Genomic DNA, 27505 nt, shown 5'->3' on the forward strand with positions numbered 1-27505 from the left:
CTTTCCTTTTTCCCTTACTTTCTTTTGTTAACTGTTTTTTATTGTGTATTTTTTATGTGTTTTGTTTTTGGTATTTTTTCATTTTTGTAGTCTTTCTTATGTTTAAATTTTGAAACTTTTCATTGTTTGTGAAACTTTAATAAACATTTTTTTTTAAAAAAAAAAGATATTTAAAGATGGATATCATATCTCCTCTCCTCTTTTCCAAGCTAAAAATACTCAACTCCCTCCACTGTTCCTTGTGAGGCTTGGTTTCCAGACCTTTGATTGTCTTGGTCACCTTCCTCTGTACACCTTCCAGCTTGTCAATAACCTTCTTAAGTTGTGGTGCCCAGAACTGGACACAGATATATTGCGATGTGTAGCTGGTGATATATCATGGTGCATTCCCTAACCCTACTTTTCACGTGTACAGCTAATAAGCCAGGTGTCCCCAAACATATATTTCTGCAGCTGGAAGGGTACTCTGTAATAGGTTTGGGTCTGGCAGTCTCTCCACTGAGTTAAATTCTCAGGGACTCTAAAGCAAGCCGCCCCCCCCCCCCATTTTAAGTGATATAAGAGCTTAACAGAATGGGGTGGGGATTTGCCTCAGAGATGCATCCTGAAAATCAGTACTGGATACTGGGGCCTCTGCAAGGTGCACATAACTCTGGTTCATTGCTCACCCTTCACCCCCTCCCACCCCAACGTCCTCCAGTGTGCTTGAACCCTTATTAAAAATAAATAGTAACCCCAGGTCCCGCTCTCTCTTCCCCTTCGGCACTCCCAGGGGGTGTCTAGGCCAGAGCAGATGCTGTCACCATGGCAACCCCCATGGTGACCATGGGCCACCGATGCTATCACCATAGCGACTGCTGCTGCTGCAGCCCCATATTTCCTCTGCTACAACTTCCTCCCCTGGAACAAACACTCCAAAGGAATGTGGAGGGAGGACCCCTTCAAGGCTAACTTTTCTCTGTGGTTATGAGAATTGCAGGGTGGGGGGAAGGAATCATTTTGGGCCTAGATTGTCCAGACCTGCCCATTCAGGCAGCATTGGGGAGAGGATGGAGTTTTGTGTAAGGAGAGGAGGCAAGATGAGAAGAGGGCAACAAGTAACATACAGCCTTTGCCAACCTGGTGCCTTCTCCAGATGTTTTGGGCCACAAAACCTGCACTGGCTGGGGATGATGGTTGTTGATGCTTGAAAACATCTGGAGGGCTCAAGTCAAATTCTGCCCTATAGCATTTCGCATATGAAAACAGTGTACTCTGATAAAGGGATCAGGGTTTGAGCCCCACATGGAAGAATGGTTTTCTTTGCCGTCCCCTCATTTTCACTGCAGCTGCCTGCCTGACACTACATCTAAGAGCAAAGAGGATGAGTTTGCTTTTGGTTCAATATATTCACAGGAGGGCAGCGGGGTGGCGGCGGAGGAGAGGCATAGTTGCCCTGCATTGCATTATCAACAGTTCACAATAAAGGAAAATGGTAGGTGCTACACCTGCCTTTAGTGATCATAGGCATGCATTTACCATACTAAATAGTGATGGATTGTAAGAAGCATGTGTGTCTCTCTGGCCAAGCCAGATTTGACTTCTAAAAGTCATTGGGGGGGTTGATCTCTGGACCCTGGAAAAAAAATGACAACTCTGTGGCCATTTGTCCTAGTCAGATTTGAACAAGGCAACTCCCAAAAGGCACAACAGGGGGACGCTGATTTATCAAACATCTAGACTGCCAGAATGCATGTTGTTCCATTTGCGCCCCCCCCCTCCTCTCATTCAGCTCAGCTGTCTCTCTGGATTTTTTCTTGCCTGCTCTATTCCCTGTTACCACTCCTCCCCTCTGCCTCACTGATGGACCTCCTGCAGAGAATAATAAGGGAGTCTGGAGGGCAACTGCAACTGAGGGCAAGGCAAGGAACAGGATGACCTTGGCGTAGTAAAGGCCAAGAAGAAAAGAAAAGAAAAGGAGGGAGGAGGGGATGAACAGAGTCCGAGGACACCAGCAACAGAATATAGCTTTTCTGGTAGGGCAGTTTCCTGTACAGTTTGGTACCACTGGTCCATAGACACTCCTGACACTGGAACACTGTGACATGGGTGTGGTACATGCCTATACCATCTCTTCTGAAATTGGTAAGAAATGGCAACACACACACACAGGTCATGAGGGGAAGATTCTTACAATGGGCCAAACAACCACTCAGGATTTAAAAGCATGGAGTTTTATTTCATGATACGGTCTGTGCTTGTTTAAGAGCTCTGTGCATCTGGTATGCGTTACAGAAGGTTTGTAACATGCAGGGAGCAGAGTTGCACATCTGTGGGAGGTGTGGGAGCTCAACCTGGCCCGTCTTATTCTCTGTGTGATGAGGAATAAACAAGTGGCTCCTCCTCTCATTCAGCCAGGTTTCAGAGAGGTCCAGGGAGCAGAAATGGCATGATGAAGAGGCCAGAGTCAACTTTTGGAATATGCAAGTGAACAAAAGCAAAGGGCTTTACATCTTCTTTTTGAACCTGCTAGGGGTGGGCTGGGAAGTGCTGAAGAGGCCTAGAAGCAAGCCAGTTTGGCTACAGCCAGTGGCGTAGCGTGGGGGGGTGCAGGGAGGGCCGGCCGCACCGGGCGCAACATCTGGGGGTTAGGCTTAGGGGGCGCAAATCCACGGGTTAGGGGGCGCAAATTACTTGCCTTGCCCCGGGTGCTGACAACCCACTCTACGCCACTGGCTACAGCAGCTGCTTTATACAATGTTGAATGCTCAAGGTCCAAGAGAAAATTGGGTGGGGGTGGGAAGGCACCAAACAGCCATGGGTGGGGAAGACAGATATGAGTGAATGTCCTTGGAATGTACTCCTTACTTAAATGCCTTTTTCTTATTTGCATATAAATGCTGACAGCTCACCCCCCCCCCAAGATGTTCCAGAGGGGTCTACTAAACTGCAGCAGGGGATAAAGCAATGCCTGCTTTGATGCTGGTGCAATCCCCCCACTCAGCTACCTCAGTGCAGGATGGGTGTGTGGGTGGGTGTATGCTGAATATAACGTACATCTATCTATCCATCCCTTATCTCACTCCAAATGCTGCATCCCTTTCCTGGTCTGCTATTGGCTAGCAATGATGTAATTGCTTCAAGTGCCGGGTGCGCTGCCATTGGTAGGAAGAGGCAGAGATGCTGCTGTCAGCTTGAAAGCCCCCAGTCATTCATGCAGAGTTCAGCATGCCAGTTTGGGCACAAAATCTGCACACATAAGCCAGCCAGCCTAGGAGCAGATTGAATGTCTGAGGAGGGGACAGTGGGTGGGGTGTGGCTTTCTCAAGCTCTTGTGCTGTGCGGGAGCAGGGAAGCATGCACACATAAGGGCGCACACACACACACACACACACACACACACACTGAACACTTATTACACCTTTCTTAACCTTTACATTGCCAGGATGGAGCTCTGCAATACCCCATTCAACTCCGAAACCTTGATCAAAATCAAAAGAGACCACTATTTTAAAAACAGGCCCTGGCATGTAATGCTTTGGGCACCTTTGCCCTGGTTGTTGTGACAGGCTTCCAGCACCAGCCTCTTGATCACAATGAAGGATACACAAGGATATATTTCTTGACAGGTTTGGCCGGAGGGTCGTAAGAGGAAAAGAATGTGCAGCTCGCCCAAGCACCGCCCAAGCACACCTGCAGCCATAGTAACGTGAGCTTTGTTGGTTGGAGAGGTGCACTTTTGCATTCAAGGCACCCCAAATGGGTGAGGTGTTACCCTTATACCCAAGGGGAAACCAAAACAAAAAATCAGTTGTCTCACATGTACGTAATTCTGCTGGATTCTGGGCAATAGTGGGAGGGGCCATTCAGTAGTACAGCAACTGCTTTGCATGCAGAAGGTCCCAGCTTCAGTCCCTGCAGTCTCTACCTTCAAAAGATCTAGAGGAGCCAGGGTGGCAGCAGGGGACCTTCCATCCAAGACCTAGAGGAGTTGCTGCCAGTCAAAGGTCTTGGGAAATATGCTTGGACACCTAAGAGGAGACTACTGTAGCAATCAGGGCCAGCCCAAGGAATGCTGCTTCCTGGAGCAAGAAGAATGGTGCCACACACCTCCATGTACCAAATCCAGAGGCACTGTTGATGAAACAGCACTCTCCAGCAAACCTGAAGGCTATAGGCTAGCTTTAGTTGTGTAAGGCAGTTGTGTAAGGCACACACACCTCTGTTCTCCAGCACCTCGCCATGGCTGCCCAGCTCCCCACATTTGCTGCTTGAGGCAGCTGACTCACTCTGCCTTATAGCATGACAGGCCCCAAGACCAACCAGATTTTAAGAAGGCCTTCTCCAAAAAAACAAAATAGGGAAAATACTAGCACCTGTGTGCCAGTGCTTATAACTGAGGATCCAAGGGAGCCAATGCATGATAAAGATTTTGCCCAGGTACTGGCCTAAGGTGTAGTCGCAAGGTACATGTAGAGCCAGCCCTACCATTGGGCAAAGTGAAGCAGGGTAACTTCCAGGGCAGCAAGCGGTCAATCATTTTTGGGGGGCAGGCAGCAATTTGGCCTTTTATGCCTCAAAATGCCTTGGAGCCATGTCACTAACTTTTGGTCAAAGTCTCTTGGAATAAGGTGGAGGCTCAAACACAGGACATCTGGTTTTTTCATTTTCTGTTTTAGCACACACAAGATTGTCTCTGCACTTCCAGAACTGAAATGCAAAGGACATAATAGGAGCCTTGCTGGATCCACATAGTCCAGTATGGTATTTACCACTGCAGCCAATGGGATACCTCCAGGAAGCCCACAAGCAGGCACAAAAGCACTTTGCATTCAGAAGCAGACTGAAAGTGGAGGCTCCACTTGTATGTGATAGCCTGGCCTCTCCAGCTAGCTCAATAAAAGAATGACACTTTCGACAAGGTCATAGAAACAAAGGAAGGTGGCTTATAGTGAGTCGGACCAATACTGGTCCATTTTGCTCAGTATTGTCTACGTAGCTTGGCAACAGCTCTTCAAGGTTTCAGACAGGGAATTGTTTCCTTTCCTACCTGGAGATGCTGGGGATTGAACCTGGGACCTTCTGCATGCAAAGCAGGTGGTCTGCCTCTGAGCTACACCCCTTCAGTATTCTCAGGGTAAGAGACCCAAGCAAATTCTACAAAATCTGCCTCTCAGCCAGCTGCCTTTGTCTACTTCTCCTTTTGGAAAGCAATAAGAGCTCAGTAGGATTGCACCAACAGTCTGCTTCCCACAGAGTCCAATCAGATACTTCTGGCAAGCACACCCCACCTCCCAGCCAAGCAGGACATGAAGACAACAGCTCCATTCCAGAAACTGCTACCTAGAGGTAGACTGCCTCTGAATCTTGAGGTTCTGTCTAACAACTGTTACCAGTCACCCAAGGTGCACTGGGCGTGAATCATTTTCTAAGTGCCCAAAGTGTAATTAGGGGTGAGGAACTGATTTGGGGCCAGGGTGGGGAGTGTTATCTGCCTTAACAAGGCAAAATATTTATTTAGGGGTATAAATCATTTTAAGATGAAAATGTTTAGAGATGACTGGTGGGGTGCATTGGAGTAGGATATAGAAAGACCACCTACCACACCAGGACAAGGGGGGGGGGTGTGGGTGTAGAAAAAGAACGATGGACACACACGTCATCTAGTAGGACTTGGATTGGAGGGAGGCAAATACCGTAAGCAAATCTAGTGCTGTTGCTTTCTGGTCTTAGGATGACATCATTCTCAAATAATCAATTTCCCCCCTCAGAGAGAGGCGGAGGGGAATGCTGCAATATTTAAAATACATTTTAAGTCAGAAAATCAAGTGAAGATGTTGTTGTCAGAAATCCAAATAAAATCAAATGAAGGGGGGGTTGTACAAATAGGTGGGGCCTGGGGACCTTTTATAAAAAGGTCTGAATCCTAGGCAGGTACACAAGCACACACACCCCAGTCTGGAGAAGAAAAGACTTTTCTCCAAGACCTTCGTCTGCTCCTCCACCTCTACCTCCCTGCTCCATGATCCAAACACTCTTCCTCCTGCTGCAAAGTGGAGGAATCAAAGGTTGCAAAGTACTCTGGATATCTCCAAAGCCAGGAGGTCGCAAAATATTTCCCTCCCACCCCAGTCCTTGCACCCAGGCAGCAAGTGCATAGGAAAGTTAACTGTGGTCGCGGGGCATTACTCCAACCCAAGTGCCTTCCCTGCATCAGAAAGCAAGCTACCTTGGCAGACCCCAGCTGGTCCTGGGCTGGGCAACCTGGTTGTGGGCACCCCAGGGGAGCTGCCCTGCCAGCTGCAATCAGGAATTGTGGATCAGACAGTCTCTCCACAACCACAAGTACTACTGAGGCAGGCATGATAGCCCACGAGAGCAAAAGAGATGCTCCCTGGAAGCAATTTTGGGGTGGCAGGGGGGAGAGACAAAAAGTCAAAAAATGGGTGTCCCCTAGTGAACTTAAGTGGAGATGGGTGCAATCCTCACACTCTCCTTTATTTGGCACAGAGCAGAAAGATAGATACCTGTGGGGGTGATTCTGACCTACTTTCACTCACCTTGCGGCAAGAGCCCCCCCCCATTCTCCAGCAGGTGTATCCCCTCAACACGCCCTTGGTTTTGGCAGTGCCAAGAGTTGGGCCTCTTCCACAGAAGGCACCCCCACTCTTCACAGCTGATTGGGACCAGGAGACGGGGGGGAGCAGGGAATTCCCTGTTTCTGGGTCCCCAAAGTCCAGGTCAGATCAAGAAGGCTGGACCTCCTTGCAAGTCATGACCCATTGCAAGCCTGGAGCAAAAGCAGAATCCTGTCCCTCTCCATACTTTGCACAGATTTCTGTCTCATAGAATGAATGGGGAAAGAATGCAGAAGCAAAGTTTACACACACACACACACACACACACGTGTCACCTAGAAAATATTCAGAGATGCTCATGAATGGAGAGATCAGCTAAAGCAAAGTTAATTTCTTCAGCATGGAAAAGTTCTGCAGCCAGCTGCCCCCATCAGTGCTGCTGCTGCTGGTGGTGGTGGTGGCACTTGGGGGGTCTATGTACAATGAACCTCTCTAAAGAGGGTCCCCAATCCTCTGGATCTGAGAGGTCTTGAAAGTTTTCTGTCTGAACTCTACTGGGGGGGGGGGAGAGTCATGGTGAAAGGGCACCTCATACTTCCTCCCACGCCAAGGAGTATTTCTGGATGTGGTTATTCATTTTGACATATGTAACGCAAAGAGATCAGGAACTGGGGTGGGGTAGGGATCCCCCTCTGCACCTAGAAAGAATGAATAGAAAACACACACCAGGGGCTTCCCGACAGAGACCCCCACCTGGACCCTCCTTGCGGAGAGGGTTCCTGCCACACACACCCTCAGCGGAGATATTGGTAGCCAGGTGCTGGCCAGGAGACTCCCCTCACATGCCACTCCTTCTGGAAAACACAAAGAATGAAAGGAGCTCCCATCGAAAGAAATTCTCCTCTGCACCCCTGAAAGCAGAAGCACCCCGGCTCTGAGCGTGGGGGTTGGGTCCTCATTCCCACAGAATGGCCCTGGATAGAAGACCCCGCTTTGTCTACACCCCCTAACCGGTGCTGGAGAGGGCGTCCCCCCCCCACTGTACTCCCCAAAGCAGAACGAGAGCGAGCCAAAGAGGGGGATCCCCTTCTCGCGCACACCCTCTGCTTGCGCGCCCACGCCCTCTCACCTACCCTCCGGGTGGTCTGGGGGCGGGCGGGCGGTTGTGGGGCTCCGCTCACCTGCACTTGCATGAAAGACCCCCGGTAGAAGCAGCAGGCGGCTGCGGAAAGCGCGCTCCAGAGGCTGCAGCGGTCCGTCATGGCTCCTCCGTCGGAGATCCGAAGCACCAACACGAGCCGCAGCTTCGGCGCAACCGGCTGATGCTCCAATCGCTCCCGCGGCTGGGCTTTAACTTCAGCCGCGGCGGCTTCCCAGATTACCTCATCCCTTGTCGTGGGGGCGGGGCTGGGAAGAGGGAGGGGAGGGAGCCCAGCCCCCCAGCCCAGCGCCTTCCTCTCCTGGAGGACAGGGGTGCAGGGATGAAGGATGGGGCAGACCCTCCAAAGCAGTTCAAAGGGTCCCCCTCGCCCTTTAATTCGAGACTGCATTTTCCCTGCTGTCACTGATCTCCAGCCCAACTTTTATTAATTTGTGGTTTTAAACCTGCTTCACAAATGCCTAGATTGCACGGCTGTGTATATGAGCAACAAGAGCAACACAGAACAAGAGCACACACGCACCTGAAGTTTATGAACATGGCTAATTTAGGGTCATTCATTTCAATGGGTCAAGGACCTAGAGGCAGGTTTTTAAAACAACGTAAGCCAAGCAGGCAGGGTTTCAGGTAGAGGATGCTTCTGGCCCCACCTGGAGATGTCTGGGATTGAACCTGGGGCCTGTGCAAGAAAAGCAGGTGCTCTGCAACTGAGCCACAGCTGTTTCCCAATAAAGTAAGATCACAGTCCTCCTCACGACCAGCCTTCTCATTAGGCAGAGGAAAGCAGTTGCCTCTGGCAGCGGATACTGGAGAGTAAGGTGTCATGGGTGGTGCTGTGACTGCCACCTGGCTTGTCCTGCACCCCCTAAACTAGGCTCCTGTCCTCTGATGTCATTGGGGACATTGAATATGAGAATGTGGAAGCAAGGGGTCATCCACATGTCCGAGCCGTTTTGCCTTTGCTCTAACTGCTCCCCCCCCCCCGGAAAACCCGTTCTTTACCTATAGATCAGAACAAACTGCAATCCACAGAAAACCCAATTGCCATTTGTTCTGATGTAGTGCTAAAAATCAGATGTGACTAAGCCCCCGTTTCGACTGCCAGTCCGGTCAGCTTCTATGTGAGGAAGGGGAGGTGGCACCATCTTGCACTTTGCCTTGAGCAGCAAGATGTCCTGGACAAGAAGACATGATCCTCAGAGTTCTGAACAAAGGGCTGAGTTAAACTGGAGCAGCTGGAATTGACCAAGTCAAACTTTGGATTCCTCAAGCTCAGCACTGTCTTAACAAATGGCATATCCACAGAGGAGAGGTCTGTCAGATACCTAAATGGATCTTCCAGTTTACTGAATCTCAGTGTATCTCCTTTTTCTGGCATCTTTTTAGCAATGTTGCAATTGATTTGGGAGAGACAACATGGCTCTCACATTTTGGGGTGCAGCAACTGAGAGAGCTTCCTTGCCAACATGGAATGCAGTATCCTAGCGTGTTGTGAAGTGAGGCTTTATCCACACTTACCTTTCCTCACAAAAACAAAAAGCCCCACTATTTAAAGTTCAGAAAACCCAAATTGGCATTTGCTCGAATTGAGTACTAAAGAACAGGTTTTCATGGGGAAAGCTCTGGAGCAAAAAACCCCCCAAACCCATCCACAACGAACTTTTAAGTACTGTACAGACCTGTGGCTGGAAAAGGTAAGTATGGATAAGCCTATGGAAAGGATTTGGGGGCAGGTATCCAGAGCCCCACTCAGCAGAATGAGCAGGAGGCCTCCCCCGCCCACAAAAAAAATTTAATCAGCAGAGCTGTCACATTGGGAAGCAAATGAACCCATGACCATCTTTAAAACACAGGAAGCTGCTTTGTACTGAGTCAGATCATTGGCCCATCTACCAGGCGATGGCAGGGACTGAACCTGGAGCCTGCATTCAAAACAGATTTCCAGAGTCTAAAATTACCACACTGCACCACTGTTTGTGAGGGCCATTAGCTTAACAGCTTTAAAAGGGGATTAGCCAAACCTTAAGATCTCCTTCATAGGTGTAGGTGCCCCTGCCAAACAAAGTGTGGCAGCTAACCAGAAGACCTTTTCGGTCGTGGCTCCTTCATTATGGAGCCACCTTCCCAGGGACGCTTACCTTGCACCACCTTTGCCACCCTTTCGGCGCCAGATTGAGAGACTTTTCTGCTTTAAACAACTCGTGACATCCTGGCCCTCTCAGTTTCATCCTTCCCCCCCTTTTTTCCTTTACTTTGGGCGAGTTTTCTAGTTTGCTGCACAGGAGTGCCAAATCCACTTTAACTGCACGTGCCAAATGTGGTTGAACCCCACCTGAAATATGGCGAGAGTCTGGAAGCATCCCAAGAAACTTGCCATCAACACTCCCCATCTTATTTATCCTGCTGGGCAGAAGGCCACGGTGTACAGGGAAGGATAAACTCTTACCACCCCGCTTTCACAGCTTTAAGCTCTCGTCTTAACTATGAGGCTTGTCCCCTGCCAATCCCACGTATCCTGCCAGATTCATTGGGGGCGCCAATCTTCTAGTAAGCACATCATCGCCTGCTTTTTGGCAGCAGATGCAAAAACTTCTGTGACTCCAAGCTGGATGAAGATTGCAATCTTAAAATTCCATGCATAATGTCAGGCATTAAACTTAATGCAGGGGTTATCCTAGGTTTGCCCTTGAGTAGCTTCTGTCGATGCTGCATAATACATCATGCGCACGCATCAATGTACTTCTTTAGTTTTCCAATCTCTTGCACATATTGCCAATTCCGTCATCTCTTGATTCTGCTGCGAGCTTCCAATAAGCTCAAGTAAGGTGCGTGTGTGTTTGTAGCCTCTATTCCCTAACTGAGGTTTCTTTGTGGGAAAATAACATTTTCTGAACAATGAATTTCAAGGTCACTGTCCTCGTTGATTTCGGTGGTGCTTTCCTGGTAGACTGAGCCAAAGGGAATCAGGTCTGCCTGTTCCTTATTTTGCTGCTCTCTACAAATGGCAGCCTATCTTGATAGGGGCCATGGACATTGTTAGGGGGTGTCTGGGGGGACGCTGAGTCCCTGGGGTTTTGCACCAGGCTCTGATATCTTTTCTCTTTGTTCCCTTTTTAGAAAAACTTACATTCCTAATGCAGTCACACCATAGATTTGTATAATGGCATTACGATACTGGCCATTTGATTTTCAGTTCTTTTCCTAACTATCTCTAATGTGGAATTTGCCCCTTTCACAGTAGCCGCACACTTAGTTGACACCTTCATTGAACTATCCACTATGACAGGGACCCTGAGAACCTTCTAGTTCAACCCCCTGCAATGGACGGATATGCAGCTGTCCCTTACGGGGGTCAAACTTGCAATCTTGGCATTATCAGTACCACACTCTAACCAGTGGTGCTATCTTAGTCTTGTTCCTGGTCAATCAGTCTCCTTTATTGGCATAGAAAGAATATATATTTAAAAAAGTCCATAGCACCTTAGAGACCAATTAAGTTTGTTCTTGGTATAAGCTTTTGTGTGCATGCACACTTCTTCAGATACACACGAAAGCTTACACCAAGAACAAACTTAGTTGGTCTTTAAGTTGCTACTGGACAATTTTTTTTATTTTTTAAAAATATATTTCGACTGCGTCAGACCAACACGGCTACCTACCTAAATCTGGCAAAGAAAGAGTGTGTCATTTACCTGGATCAGAACACAACACAGGTAATGAAACATAGCGGGAGATTTACATTTTCTTCATGTTGTGAGTTGCTTTGAGTGTGGTTTACTATGGAAAGGCGGTGTACAAATGTGTTGTTGTTGATGATGAGAGAAACCAAATCAGCCTCACAACCTTATGCTATTTGTTTGGGGCAAAGCACCTTAAGTTGCCGGAGATGGGGCTGCTCTGTCTTGCCTTCCCCCTTTCCAGGAGCTGTTTCACCACCCCCACCCGCATAGATGCCAGCTCCTTGGGGCCCTGAGCACCCACAAAATTGCCCATGAAAGGGCCAGGCACCCACAAATTCCAGCGCTAGGGCCATGTACGGCACAGTTAGTATTTGAATAGTACTGTTCATTCCCTTATGTAATTAATTCAAACAAGTCAAGTGCAATTCCTCAGGGGAAAGGACACTGCAAACACACCTGAAAGAGAGATGGAAGCAGAGTATGTCTGATTTGTATACTTTTTTATGTTCAGCACCCAGAAGACCAGTGTGGTTTTCACAAGGGACCAGCCAGATGCCCAAGGGGTTCAGAAAGGAATATTAATATTCAGGCAGCTGTAGGGAATGGAGCCTATTATAGTCAGTGCTGGGTCGTCTGTGCTAAAAATAGAAGATAGTCTTTGCAGAACAAAAAATTATTTGCAGAACGAATGAAGGCCCACTTGGTCCAGAAACCTGTTTCCCACCATTATCAAAGAGATGCTTCTGGGAAGCCCACAAACAGGGGGTGGTCAACAGCGCTCTGACAGGCTGTTATTCAATGTTAGTCCTTCTCGTGAGTAGACCTTTAGTGGACTTGGCTAACTTAGGTTCATTAATTTCAGCAGGTCTGCCCTGAGTAGGACTTGGCTGAAAACAACTTTGCTGTTGTCTGAGGGAGGGCAGTCTTCACAGGTATATATATATTTTTTTTAACATGGGGGTTCTATTTAGTTTTATAGCTAATACCTGTTGGCAGACCTCCCCTCTTCCCTCTGAAAGTTAGGTAAGCTGGTGGCTGCCACCAACTCTTGTGAATAACTTAAGGAAACTAGAGTTCCACAGTCTGTACTAATTTTATGCAAATGAGCTTATTGTCACTACTGTTGCTGCCATTATGGACACCACCTCATGTCTTTTGTATGGTGTGTTTCAGGTGATGGTGACTGAGCAAAGTCTTCTGCTTTTTGCCAGGATGGGGCATTTTCTTTTTTACTTCTTGCCATGATTGGGATCCATGGTTTTTTATATAAATCCGATCGGCCAAGCACAGTGGTTCTCACTTCTCAAAGGGTGTGTCATGTGCCACACTGCTGTGATAGGAGAAGATGGAAAATGTGGCAAGAAGATTCAAGGACAATTGGAGAAACATTTATACATTTCAGTATAGTATAGTATGAAATTAATTATTTCCAGTTTGGATAAATATATTTTCAAAATGAGAGCAAGAGCATCAAGTGATACTAATATAAATGAGATTACTCAGCAAAAGCAAGCTCACACCTCTTAATGAGTTTGTAAATATACTTAATGTACATATGTAAGAGGCTCATTTATAACTATATTTTGGGAAGGATTCATGTTCTTATTCAGCTGCATTGTTTCAAACTTTCTGGATGTCCCATGATCGTGTTATAAAGTAAAGGTAAAGGGACCCCTGACCATTAGGTCCAGTCGTGACCGACTCTGGGCTTGCGGTGCTCATCTCGCTTTATTGGCCGAGGGAGCCGGCGTACAGCTTCCAGGTCATGTGGCCAGCATGACTTTATTGGCTCATCTCGCTTTATTGGCCGAGGGAGCCGGCGTACAGCTTCCGGGTCATGTGGCCAGCATGACTAAGCCGCTTCTGGCAAACCAGAGCAGTGCACAGAAACGCCGTTTATTTTCCCACCAGAGCGGTACTTGCACTTGACATGCTTTCGAACTGCTAGGTTTGCAGGAGCTGGGACCGAGCAACGGGAGCTCATCCCGTCGCAGGGATTCGAACCGCCGACCTTCTGATCAGCAAGCCCTAGGCTCTGTGGTTTAGATCACAGCGCCACCCGTGGTGTTCTATGTTATAAATCAAGCACTAAGAGTTGTTTCTTTTTGTTTTCCTATGTATTTCTTATCAATAAAAAAAAATGGTGTGGCATGAGTAAATTTTTATCTTGAAAGTGTGACCCAGAAAAAAAGTTTGAGAGCCGCTGGCCTAGTGTGAGAAGGGTGAGTGGCACTGGGTTGAGCTTGGCCACCACAGGGCTTTGCATCTAGTCCAGCACCCTGTTCTCACAGTGACCAACCAGATGCCTCTGGCAGGACATGAGTGCAATGGCAACTCTCTCGCCACTTCTTATTTCCTGGCAACTGGTATTCAGAAAGCTGGAGAGTTACTGCCTCTTGCTGCTCATCTTTCATCCTGACCGGAGTGTCCTTTAAATGAGGGATGGAAAGAATATTATTGGCACAAAAATGGAAGCAAGAAGAATTACCGACGAAAAAGAATGGCAGATGAAATTGATGGACTATGCAGAATTATATAAATTAACAGGAAGGATTTGAAACCTGCGGGACCAGAGATTCTTAGAAGACTGGAGTAAATATATGAACTACTTGAAAACTGTAATGAACAGATTACACTAGTAGGACTGCAAGAAGTTTTGTAAGGAGGACTATTTGAAATATTGCAAGAAAGATTATGAGAATTATTAGTTAATGATAATTAAAAATAACAGAGAAATTAAGAAATGCAAAGGAAAGAGGTGGATTTGCCCTGCCAGACCTTAAACTTTACTATGAATCAGCAGCTTTCTGCTGGTTGAAAGAATGGCTACTTCTGGAAAACGCAGACATTTTGGATTTAGAAGGTTTTAATAATTATTTGGATGGCATGCATATTTGTGGTATGATAAGGTCAAAGCACATAAAGCATTTAAAAACCATATTGTCAGGAAAGCATTATTTAATGTTTGGATAAGATATAAGGACCTATTGGAAAATAAAACCGCAAGGTGGCTGTCACCGATGGAAGCGAAGGCTCAGAAAAAGCTCAATATGGAGGTCAAATGGCCGAAATATTGGGAAATTCTGGAACAAGAGGGAGATAGACTGAAATTGCAGAGTTTTGAGAAATTAAAAAACAAAGTGCGAGACTGGCTTCATTATTATCAGATAATGGAGGCATACAATTTGGACAAGAAAATTGGCTTCCAGGTGGAAAAATCAAAATTAGAAACAGAACTGTTAGAACCCAAAACTAAGATTTTGTCAAAAATGTATAACTTGCTGTTGAAATGGAATACACAGGATGAAACGGTGAAATCTGCTATGATTAAATGGGCACAAGATGTTGGACATAACATAATGATGGCTGACTGGGAACAGTTATGGACCACAGGTATGAAGTTTACGGCATGTAATGCCTTAAGAGAGAATATTATGAAAATGATATACAGGTGGTACATGACACCAGTCAAGCTTGCAAAAATCTATCATTTGCCCGATAATAAATGTTGGAAATGTAAGGAAACTGAAGGTACATTCTTTCACCTTTGGTGGACGTGCCCAAGGATTAAGGCTTTCTGGGAGATGATTTATAATGAACTGAAAAGGGTATTTAAATATACCAGTGTTTCCCAACCTTTTTTGGGCAAAGGCACACTTGTTTGATGAAAAAAATCTCGAGGCACACCACCATTACAGCCCCGTGACGTCAGCGCGCAGCGTCGCGCCGGGAGGGACGCACGAAAGTGTAAGTTTCAATTTTTTCCCTCCCCTCCTGTGTAAAGCGGAATGCACTCTGCTAAGTAAAGGCACTTGCCACAGCAGCGTCAACGTCACAGCACCCACCGGCACCCAAGAGAGAAGGGGTCTCAGCAGCCCTTTTGCCAGGAAGAGGAGCAAGAACGAGAGGAGGAGGAGGAAGAGGAAGAGAGTCCCCCCCCCAAAAAACATTCTCCTTTTGATCTTCCTTATTTGCAATTCCTCATTGCAAAACAGCGGTTGATATACAGCTGATTTTTTTGTTATTACAGTCCCCACCCCCTCACCTAGAAAAACACCACCTGTCAATATTATTATTATTATTATTATTATTATTATTATTATTATTATTATTATTATTCCCCGCCACTCTGGGAGGCTGAAGCCCTTTAAGGCTTCCTTCTGTCCACTCTCTGTGAATTACCTGCCCGGAGCGGGTTTCTGGGGGGGGGGGGCGCTGCTGCCGGTGTCCTCCCCGTCGAGTCTCGCCTTGCCCGGCGCGTGGCGGCCGCCCTTTCCCACACTCTGCCGGCTGCGCTGCCAAGCCCCGCGGCTCGGCCTGTCAGCGTTACCGGGCTCGGCGGGCGGTAATTCCCAAAGAAAGCCGGCGGCGCTTGAAGAGCTGGCAAGCCCCCATTTGCATGTCTGTTTTCCGCAGCCCTTGGAGAGGATTAAGTTCCCTCCTTCCTGCCGGGGAACCTCCAAGCTTTGGGGGTGGGGGGGAGGAGGCAGCAAAGCGAGGCAGGAAGGAGAGCGCGGCTTGGCTGGGTGAGCTTTGGCAGGGGCAGGGAATGAGAGCCGCGAGGCGGGCGCTGTGGACGGAAGCGCTGCCCGCCGAGCTCACAGGCAGCCAGGCAGGCAGACGGCGAGAGCCCCGTGCTGGGCGGCCTCTCCTCGCCGCCGCCGCCCCGCCTCTCGCCGCCCGACTCGCCCGCCTCCCTCCCACGGAGGTAGGCTGGTGTGCCATGGGAGGGAGGCGGGCGAGGCGGGCGGCGAGCACACGCGGGGCGGCGAGCGAGCTCCCTCCCGCATCCCATCGCCGTTCGCTTCGGCCGGCCTACTGGGCTGTCGCAGGCGGAAGGCCTGCGCATGCGCGAGGTTTTCGCGCCTTCCTCCAGTAGGCCGGCCGAAGCGAGCGGCGATGGGATGTGGGAGGGAGCTCGCTCGCCGCCCCGCGTGTGCTCGCCGCCGCCGCCCCGCCTCTCGCCGCCCGACTCGCCCGCCTCCCTCCCACGGAGGTAGGCTGGTGTGCCGTGGGAGGGAGGCGGGCGAGTCGGGCGGCGAGCACACGCGGGGCGACGAGCTCCCTCCCTCCCACATCCCATCGCCGCTCGCTTCGGCCGGCCTACTGGGCTGTCACAGGCGGAAGGCCTGCGCATGCGCGAGGTTTTCGCGCCTTCCTCCAGTAGGCCGGCCGAAGCGAGCGGCGATGGGATGTGAGAGGGAGCTCGCTCGCCGCCCCGCGTGTGCTCGCCGCCGCCGCCCCGCCTCTTGCCGCCCGACTCGCCCGCCTCCCTCCCACGGAACACAAGGCAACGTTCCGCGGCACACTAGTGTGCCGCGGAACACCGGTTGGGAAACACTGAAATATACCTTTCTGAAGAAACCAGAGGCCTTTCTCCTGCGCATGGTCGGCCAAATGGTGCTAAAGAAGGACAGAACTTTCTTTATGTATGCCACAACAGCAGCAAGAATACTTATTGCAAAGTATAGGAAGACGCAAGATCTACCCACCCTGGAAGAATGGCAGATGAAGCTGATGGACTACATGGAACTGGCGGAAATGACTGGCAGAATCCGAGACCAGGGAGAAGAGTCAGTGGAAGAAGATTGGAAGAAATTTAAAGACTATTTACAGAAATATTGTAAAATTAATGAATGTTAGAATGACGTCAGAATGAATTTAAGTGGTTTAAGCAGTAATGTTTTAAAGGTGTATGAAAAATGGATTACTAACAGGTGAGAACTTAAAGTTATATTATATTAAGTTAAAGGATTAAGATAAAAACAAAGAGGGAAAGAAATTGCTGAATCAACTAACTAAATTGGAATACAAAAAAGGGAGGTGTGAGGAGGTCAGGGAAGCAAGGATATGAATATATGACATGGAAAGATTGATGTGTTTTCTTTTTAAATGTTTTTTATCTTTTTCTGTATTGTATTTTGTATTTTTCTTTTTTTCTTTTTCTTTTTGTCTTTTTTCTATTCTTTTTACTTATGTAATTTTTTTCCTTTGAAAACTTAATAAATATCATATAAAAAAAAGAGAAATTAAGAAATGCAGAATAAGTGATAAAGAACAAAAAATCATCAGAGGTGTTGATGGAAGTCTAAAACATTGTATAAGATAAGAAGTTATGTTGTATGATTGTTGGAAATGATATGTTAAAAAAACCAATATAATTTTATTTAAAAAAATAAAATAAATGAGGGATGGGAAAGTCCCACAGATGTTGTTGGACTATAACTCCCATCTTCCCAAAGCACTGGCCATTCTGGTTGGGGCTGATGGGAGCTGGAGTCCAGCAACAGCCAGAAGGCCACAAATTTCCCATCCCTCCTCTAAACCTTCTGCAACAGCAGCTCCCATGCTCAGTTTCAGCCTAAAATACTTCACAGGGTAGTAAGAATAAGACAGAGGGGCAGGAGAAGAACCAGGTGCACTAACCTGAGCTGGTTGGAGGCAAGGCGGCAGTGGGGGGTGGAATATAGTAAATACATGGATGCTGCGACAAACAATGGGGAACCTCATTGCCTGTGTGCTCCATTAGGGAGTTCCAAAAACAAACTCTTCTTTCCATCTATTAATGGGGACAGAGAGATGGCTGAACAGATGATGGTTGAAAGATGGGGAGAGATGTTGGATTGGAAGAATCTGATTGTGATGCTGTCCATGAAGGCGCAGGTCAATTCTTTATCCATGGCAGCTATCTACCAGCTCCACCTGGTATGCAGGCTGAGACCCTACCTACCCGCGGACTGTCTTGCCAGAGTGGTGCACGCTCTGGTTATCTCCCGCTTGGACTACTGCAATGCGCTCTATGTGGGGCTACCTTTGAAGGTGACCTGGAAACTACAACTAATCCAGAATGCGGCAGCCAGACTGGTGACTGGGAGTGGCCGCTGAGACCACATAACACCGGTTTTGAAAGGCCTACATTGGCTCCCAGTATGTTTCTGAGCACAATTCAAAGTGTTGGTGCTGAACTTTAAAGCCCTAAACGGCCTCGGCCCAGTAGACCTGAAGGAGCGTCTTCACCCCCATCATTCTGCCCGGACGCCGAGGTCCAGTGCTGAGGGCTTTCTGGCGGTTCCCTCACTGCGAGAAGCCAAGTTACAGGGAACCAGGGAAAAGGGCCTTCTTGGTAGTGGCACCCACCCTGTGGAACACCCTCCCATCAGATGTCAAAGAGATAAACAACTACCTGACATTTAGAAGACATCTGAAGGCAGCCCTGTTCAGGGAAGTTTTTAATGTGTGACATTTTAATGTATTTTTAATCTTTGTTGGAAGCCGCCCAGAGTGGCTGGGGCAACCCAGCCAGATGGGTGGGGTACAAATAAATTATTATTATTATTATTATTATTATTATTATTATTATTATTATTATTATTATTATTATTATTATTTGTTTGAAAAGCACTCCACCGCTCTCTTGTCGTAGGTGGTTGGTAGGGAGTGGGGTACTCCTTCCCTAGACAGATACAGAACTTCTGGGGAGAGGTGGAGGCAGTTCCTGTGGGGAAAGGCACATTCCAATGTTGGACAGGCCCACCCCTGAAAGGGGGCACCCATGCCCCACCCTATTAACCCGCCTGTCCGTCAAAGGCTGTGTCTGGTTTCACTCAGGCTACAGAACAGTGCCCGGGTTTTTCTGGGCACAGAATAATATTTCCCCATGTGTACAGCCCTCAGAAATGTCAGCTTTCCTCACTTCCTCTCTTCTTAATCCTCCCCCTGTACCCCCACCCTTCTGGGACCCACCAACCGGTCTGTTATTTAACATGACAGGACCTAGGAGCAGCCTGTGCTGTCTCTGCCATGCTTGAGAATCTGGACTTTAAGAACAAAAGGAAAGAAAGCACAAAGAAAGAAGGAGGGAGCGAGGGATGGAGGTAGAAGAGGCAGCATTGAGCCACATGGATTGGGCTTTAATGAAAGAAGCACCCCAACATACGAGTCAGGAGATGTGAATATCACGTATAACTGCACAAGGAAGAGCAAAGGGAAGGTCTATCGGCTAGCTGGAGATAATGGACATAACCTAAGCACATGCATAATTTAGAGGGACCTCAAAAGGCATGGCTTCCACTTCTCCCTCAAAACACAGAGACTGCTGAACCCCAGAAGTAACCCGTTCCAGTACTTCAGGGTTTTGGCGGTCTGCAACCCGAAAAAAACGCAACCTGAAGAGTCTGTAACCCAAGGTATGACTGTATTGCATGGCTGGCTGGCTGGCAGCAGAACATTTTGCTGCAGGTCCCATGTGTGGTAACTATTTTACGGATATTGTAGATCTGTATCTTGTGAGCAGAGGGAGGGAGCAAGCTGCACAAGCCCTCCAGGAAGCAATCACTGAACACTGCAGAAAAAGCTCCACAATGAGGAAACAGCAAAGAATCGAAGCGGTAAAGACGAAAATTAAATTAAATTAAAGGTGCCATTGCTGCTGCCATCGCCACTGCTAAACTACATAGGCCTTGGGGAGCAGCAGAAAACCGGGCTAGGAGGAAGCAGATCTTTTGGCTCCCTTTACATCTGAACCAGGAGTCCTGGGTTAGTTTCTCCCCGAGAAGCCACAACTGCTAGCCAGCCTTAAACAATTGTTCATTTGTTTGTTATTTATTCCAACAATTTATATACTGCTTGACACTTTAAGCAGTGGTGCAGTAAAGTCATTGCCATGGCTTGTTAGGAAGCAACAAACCACAATCTGCTTCAGGTTTAACAGGAGCCCACGGAAGAGCAACTGGACAAGGACTCTGCTTGCATGTGCTTGGTTTGTGGTAAGCCATGATAAGCCAGTAAGGTAAAGGGACCCCCGACCATTAGGTCCAGTTGTGGCCGACTCTGGGGTTGCGGCGCTCATCTCGCTTTACTGGCCGAGGGAGCCGGCGTACAGGTCATGTGCCCAGCATGACTAAGCCGCTTCTGGCGAACCAGAGCAGCGTATGGAAACGCCATTTACCTTCCCGCCGGAGCGGTACCTATTTATCTACTTGCACTTTGAAGTGCTTTTGAACTGCTAGGTTGGCAGGAGCAGGGACTGAGCAACAGGAGCTCACCCCGTCATGGAGATTCGAACCGCTGACCTTCTGATCGGCAAGTCCTAGGCTCTGTGGTTTAACCCACAGCGCCACCCGCGTCCCTCGATAAGCCAGTAACCTTGCATTATTGTTCTGTGCCAAAGGGGCCATCTTAGCCTAACTACTGCAGAGAGTTGTTTGCGATGATAACGTGAGAAATAAAGTTAAAGGTAAAGGTAAAGGTACCCCTGCCCGTAGGGCCAGTCTTGACAGACTCTAGGGTTGTGCGCTCATCTCACTCTGTAGGCCGGGAGCCAGCGCTGTCCACAGACACTTCCGGGTCACGTGGCCAGCGTGACAAGCTGCATCTGGCGAGCCAGCGCAGCACACGGAACGCTGTTTACCTTCCCGCTAGTAAGCGGTCCCTATTTATCTACTTGCACCCGGGGGTGCTTTCGAACTGCTAGGTTGGCAGGCGCTGGGACCGAGCGACGGGAGCGCACCCCGCCGCGGGGATTCGAACCGCTGACCTTTCGATTGGCAAGTCCTAGGCGCTGAGGCTTTTACCCACAGCGCCACCCGCGTCCCAACATGAGAAATACAAGATACAAATAAAAAATGTAGCTGAAATTGTTCTCTGGCTTTGTTAATATTGCTGTAAGACTGGCATCTGGTTATTGGAGCGGTGGCGGTGCTGGTCTGTTGCTAATATTTTGCCTCTGAGGCAATACCTGTCTGGAGTCTGGGACTTGACAATGAGGAAAGTAATGGTAAAGGGCACCGGAAAGTGTGTGATAACATTTGCTTTGCGACACAACATCTTCAAAGCTCCCTGTAGAAACGTTCAATAAATAGGTCACCTTGCTCCCTACCTGTAACCCAAAAGATGTTTGAATATTTATTTGCTGGAACGTTTTAAGTTTTAAAAAGACCTGTAAATGGTGTGTGGGGGGGTGTTTACATCAGAGGGAAGGCATCTTTTCTAAGGGATTCTTCTAGCTGACTACATGTTTTGAGCCCCTGGATGGATTTTCAAGCAATTCCCGAGATATCACACTGGAAGTTCGGATGCAAGAAACAGCACTCAGCGACGCTGACCTGCAATAAACTTAGCAGCACAGGCAAACAGCAGGATCAAAGTTTAGCCAGTGCCATTGTGGGCTCCTAACCAACCCTCAGGAATGTTAATAGTTTGCTGGTGGATAAGCAGCAACTTCATGATAGATTTGAGGAGATCTGCATTCCTTTCCATGTGACAGCTGGAGAAAGGGCTGAAGCTTGCCTTCAGCAAACAGGGCAGTTACAAAATCCCCAGGGGTCATCTCCATTGACACCCTGTTGTACACCAACCTTTCCCAAGCTGGTGCTCTCTAGACAATTTGTACTAAAATTCCCAACAGTCCCAGCCAGCACAACACAGGTATGCCAGCTGAGGCCAACAGGAGTTATAGTCCAAAAGATCTAGAAGCCACTAGCTTAGGAAAAGTTGCCATAAACAAATTATTATTATTATTTATTAAATTTGTGCACTACCCTTTATCCGAAGATCCCAGGGTGATTCACAACAGAAAAGGGTAAGCACAACCACAGCTAGGCCTTCACCGCCACCTCAGGTGAACAAATGAAAATGTCATGGACTGGCTGGATGATGGGGAGTGGTGGGAGGCATTAGCTGGGGAACCCCCAAGAGGATGAAGGCTCAGAGCCCAAGAGTGCGATGGTGATGAGTGGTTGGAGGGACAAGAGGGAGCAGACTGGGAGGAGGAGCTGTCAGAAGCTGAAGAGGTAACACGTTTTAGTGAGCAGGAAGAGGCTGCGGCAGAGGGCAGTCCGGAATTGGAGGCAGAAGCGGAGGCTGGAGCAGAGGGACCAGGGCCTGGCGGATCAATGATTTCCCCTGTATGAAACAGCTTGCAGGGTTTCTCATCCCTCTAGACAGGAATGGGTAGCCTGTGCCCCATTCTGTTGCTTATGAAGAGAGCGGGTGGCACTGTGGTCTAAACCTCTTGGGTCTAAGCCTCTTGGGCTTGCTGATTGGAAGGCCAGAGGTTCGAATCCCTGTTGCCCTGTCCCAGCTTCTGCCAATCCTAGCAATTCAAAAGCACACCAGCGCGAGCAGAAAAATTGGTACCACTGCGTTGGGAAGGTAAATGGCGTTTCCGTGCTCTCTGGCTTCCGTCATGGTCCTCCATGCACCGGAAGCGATTTTGTCATGCTGGCCACATGACCTGGAAATCTGTCTGTGGACAAACGCCGGCTCCCTCAGCCTGAAAGCGAGATGAGCGCCACACCACATCGTCGCCTTTGGCTGGACTTAACAGTCCAGGGGTCCTTTACTTTTACCTTTACCTCTGTTGTTTGGCTTTGGTTCCCATCACCCCTGACCACTAGTCATGCCAACTGTGCTTTACAGGTGGGAGTCCAGCAACAGCTTGGTGCGGCTACTTTCTGGGCCCAGCCCTGCCAAGCCTGGAAGCTGATGCTGCCTTGGACGAGCAGCACAGGAAGGCAGAGCCCTCTGGATCTCCACTCTCCCAGTGGTCTGGACATCCCCGCCCAAGGACTAGAGCCCCCTGCCTCAGTTGTTTTACTCCAGCCCTCTTCCACTTTCTCCCTTCCCTTCCCTCCCCTGTTTTCTGCTCTTGCTACCCTACCCAACAGTCAGTCACAGTCAGCCTATTCAGAGACAGTTTTAGGGTAGCACGACTGGTGCAACCACAACAGTGCTGTAGAATGGAGCACAAGAGGCATTGGGGAGCAACAAATTTTAGCATCACACAGGGCACCATTGACATTTGAGAGCCCGAAATCCGGCACTGACATATTTTGTTGCTACTGGAAATGCTCAGTCCTCATCAAGCTGTTCAGGGGTTCTCCCTCCTTAAGGGTTCCCACTGTTAATTCCCCCCGCAAACCTTCTGGTCCCAAGTCTGATGATACATCCCCCCTTTTTGTGGGTGGTGTTGTTTCAGTTATTTATGGATTAGGAATGAGAGAACTTAATTTGCTATTAGTATTAATAATAGTTAGCATTATTATTAGTCCAGGAGCATGTCCAAACTGCAGACCTGAGCCCATCCAGCACAGACTGAATTCTTATTCCCTGATCTGCTTTCCAACTGACCAAAATCACCTGTCTTGTCTGGATTAAGTTTCAATTTGTTCACCCTCATCCAGTCCATTACAGGTGACAGACATTGATTTAAAACTGAGACAGCTTCCCTGGATTTAGGTGGAACAGACAAATAGCGTGCTGGGTGTCATCAGCATACTGTTGACACTGAACTCCAAAACTCTGGACAACCAGTCTCAGCAGCTTCATGTAGCTCAGTCAGTAGAGCATGAGACTCTTAACTTCAGGATCATGGGTTCAAGCCGCACATTGCAGGAGGTGGGCTAGATGGCCCTTGTACAGTGGTACCTCTGGTTGTGAACGGGATCCGTTCCAGAGGCCCATTTGCAACATGAAAAGAGTGCAACCTGAAGCGCCATATCAGCGCAGGTGCGCGCGATTTGGCGTTTGCGCTCATGTGCGAAGCGCGATTTAGCCACGGCATCAAATAGGGGTCCCCCGGCACCACCTTCTGGGTAATAATTTTCTGAGCAATTAACAAATAAAGCAACAGCTAGAAAAATTATGGGACACAATCAAATAAACATGAAAAGCCAATAACTCAGGCCTCATACTATGCAACTGTAAAGATCAGGATGATGACATTTACATCTGTGCTCACACAAGCAGTAATGGTCTTTCCCAACCATGTTATATTTAATAGAGGCCCAAAGAAGTTGATGGGCATGACTAACTGAGGTGCTTCATTTTGATGGGTTTACTCCCTATGTGCAGGAGTGATTATGATCAGACCCACATATGCAAATGATATAAATGCCAATAATCATGCATGCACATTGTTCAACAAACTTTTGATTATTATTTTTTAAAAAGGTTGTTTAAGTGTTGGTGCAGATGGAGATGGTAGTCAAAGATGCTTCTCACCTGGAGTGCTATTTGGTTTAGAGATGGCCCTAATTTAGGAATGCAAGAAATGGAGGGAGGTGGCAATTGGTTTCCTACCTTAACGTATTCACTGCCGGACCCCAGTCCATCCTGGTGCCTAGAAAAGGAGAGAGAGAAATCAAAAGTGAGCCTCATTAAAAAGTGGGTGAAAGAAAATGCCAAAACAGAGGTAACATCACTGATGGCTATTCCAGGGCAGGGGAGCAGCAAAGAGATTGCAGGCCGGGAAGTGCATTCACACTATACCATGGACACCATACTGTTAGGGTTGAAGCCTGACTCCTTCAGGATGTGTTGGGCTTATAAGAACTCCTTTTTAGACTTAATGGATGTCTAATAGTAAACTCACTATGACTGTGATTATTGCTATATGACGTGAGACTATATTTTTATCTTATTGTTATCTAAACACACACACACACAGAGAGAGAGAGAGAGAGAGAGAGAGAGAGAGAGAGAGAGAAAGAGAGAGATTTTCCGTATTTATTGGTTGCAATTTACTGTTTCCATGCCAAGAGATGCTTTGGGTTTAGTGTGATAAAGAACTGTATAGAAATAATGAAAATAAATATAAACCATTAAAAACTATAAGCTATATCGAGCCATCCCAAATCTAACAAAAGAACAAGCTTTACGTATTAAAATAAAAATAAAAATCACCCCTTAATAGTTTTGCATGGTCATGTATAACTACTTTGCCACATCCCAACTTTTATCAGGCTGTTACATTGATCTTGGTTGTCTTACAGTTTCCAGTTTTGAAGCAGCTAGGATTCCTGCTGAAGGAAATGTGGTTATTGCATGAAGATTTAACTGGCTGCTTCGGGGACCATTTTGAACACTAGGTCATATTTTTCTTTCTCTGGAGGCTGTGCATTGCCAGTCTTGAAGCAGACCCTTGCTTCCACGCTACTGCTCTTTGGTGCTGCTGAGGCCTCGCTTTTTGTCAGTTAGCTAGAAAAGGAATTTAAAAACTCTGTGCTCAAATTGTGGTTTGTAGGCATTTGCCATTTTTGATGCTCATTACACTGCCAGAGAGGCAAACTGGATGAAGGAAGCATAGCTGTCAACCGTCCCTTATTTGGCGGGAAACTCCCTTATCCCAGCGCCGTGTCCTGCTGCTGTCCCTTATTGATGATGTCCCTTAAATTTCCCGGGTTTCAAAGGAAGCAGCTCCTCTCCCTCCCTCCTTCCCTCCCTGCCGGCCAGGGAGGAGGGAGGCTCCAACTGTGTTGCTTGGCTGCACGGCCTGCCCCCTTCCGGCCTCCTCTCACCAGCCTCGGTCCCCAGGCCCCCCTCCCCGCCGGGACTGGCGGGAGCCTCGGGCCCTTCTGCCGCCATCCTCCTCGTGGCCGCCAAACTGAGCGTCTCTGCCTGGGGCCTCCCCTATGCCCACCGCCACTCCCGCTAGGCCGTACTGCGGCTGCGCCGCCAAAGGACTCGGGTGAGATGGGCAGCCTGGCATGGCTATGAATTGCTGAGAAGCCTTGAGAGGAGAGCAAGGGCAACCATAGAGAAAGAGGTTCAGAGAGAGGAGGAGGAGAAGGAGGCGGTGGAGGCGGAGGTGCGGACAGGTGTTCCAAGGGCTAACCATAGAGGGGGAAAGCGGAGGAAGGACCACAAGTGCTTCTCCCATAGATTGTAGTGGTAGACTAGCATAGGTGGTCAGATCTGTGGGTTTACTTCAGGCGCTATTTCCTCCCCCCTTTCTTCCTCCTGCCCCGCCTGATGGAACTGAGAGCTGCAGATGGAGCACGAGAGAAAAGATACAGAACTGCAGCAGCATCTTCGTAGCTTGGACTTCGTTTTGCGCGAAAAGTGGTTGCTGCTTGTAGTTATTTAATTGCAGTGTTTCATCAGCTGGTGTCTTGAGCAGCAACCTCTGGAAACGAAGGGCTAAAAACCAGCACTGCTCTCCCAAATTATCTGGTCCCTTTTAACTTCGTATTTCAGGTGGTTGACTAAAATCCCTTATTTTGGCTGCTGATGCCTTATTTTCGAGGCTGCTGGTCCCTTATTTTCAAATCTGTAAGTTGACAGCTATGGGCGGGTGTGACTGGCTGCCCTCAGCATCAAATCTGCTGATCCTGGTGTTCCCAGATCCTACCATTGCACCTTTCCTCCTTCTACCATTTTCTTAGCGCTACCATATCAAGTGCACTGTGGGTGGTACATTTTGAAGTGGGTGAGTCTCATTGGAGTGGGATTGTGTCACAGTGAAGGGCCTCTGGTTGGCCAAAAACCATTATATAAATGTAATAATAATAATAATAATAATAATAATAATAATAATAATAATAATAATGGCTTCTTATCAAGGTAGCATGCCCTTCAACATTTCACAAATGAATCAACTGTAACTTGAAGAACTTCTGCTTGAACTTGCTTTCCCCTCCTCCCTCCTATTTCCTTCTTCTTCATGTGTTATATCTTTTAAAATTGTGAGCCTGATTTCATGGGCTGTCTTAATACTGTTTTTGTAAGCCACTTAAGGGGCCTTTTTGGCTAAACACCAGGGCCAGGTGCTTCAAAGAAGTCCATGACACATTTTGCTAGTGTTGCCATATTTCAAAAAATGAAAGTCAGGACACAAAAGTTGTTGAGCTTTTCTTAATTTTGCCCAAGGTTGTTGAGCAAAAAAGAAAAATGAAGTTATTTAGCTATTTTTTGAGCAAAATCAAGACTTCCAACATGAGTTGTCATAATCCACATTTTCCCAGACATTTTTAGCGATTTCTGCCCAGACACTGCTTTTGACTGCCATATTCCAGATGTATGGCAACCCTATATTTGCAGATGTTAATTCCTATGCATGATGCAAACTTAGGCTGACTTTCAGAGGGAAAGCTGACTTTTAAGCAAAGCTTCTTTTTTAAATTTAAGATTAAAGAAAGCAGGGAAAGATCAATAGATCTTGCTACTTGTGCAAAAGATCTGGTCTTAGGTATCCTTGGCTATCCCCTAGCAATACCACACCTTAAAATTTTGTGCATGCTTGTTAAACTTCTATCACCCTGTGTTTAAAACCATGATGATGGCATTGGCAAGTTGGGAGCTGTTGGGAGCTCTGAGAAGGAAAACCGAGA

The 27505-nt window shown here is 47.8% G+C and overlaps 1 protein-coding gene across 3 annotated transcripts in view; it reads right to left on the minus strand.

The window, feature by feature from the left end:
* The window catches only part of SH2D3C (SH2 domain containing 3C), a 78163-nt gene that overhangs the window by 24176 nt on the left and 26482 nt on the right, over positions 1-27505 (minus strand). For 2 of the 3 annotated variants that reach the window (XM_081179668.1, XM_081179670.1), the window contains one exon: positions 24477-24516. In XM_081179668.1, the coding sequence (XP_081035794.1) occupies positions 24477-24516 (40 nt within the window). Of the gene's footprint in view, positions 1-7738; positions 7929-24476; positions 24517-27505 lie in introns of those variants that run through there. The other variant, XM_081179669.1, reaches the window with a different exon arrangement.

Source organism: Podarcis bocagei, assembly GCF_964188305.1.
Source record: "Podarcis bocagei genome assembly, chromosome: Z".
In the NCBI taxonomy this organism is placed as follows: Eukaryota; Metazoa; Chordata; class Lepidosauria; order Squamata; family Lacertidae; genus Podarcis; species Podarcis bocagei.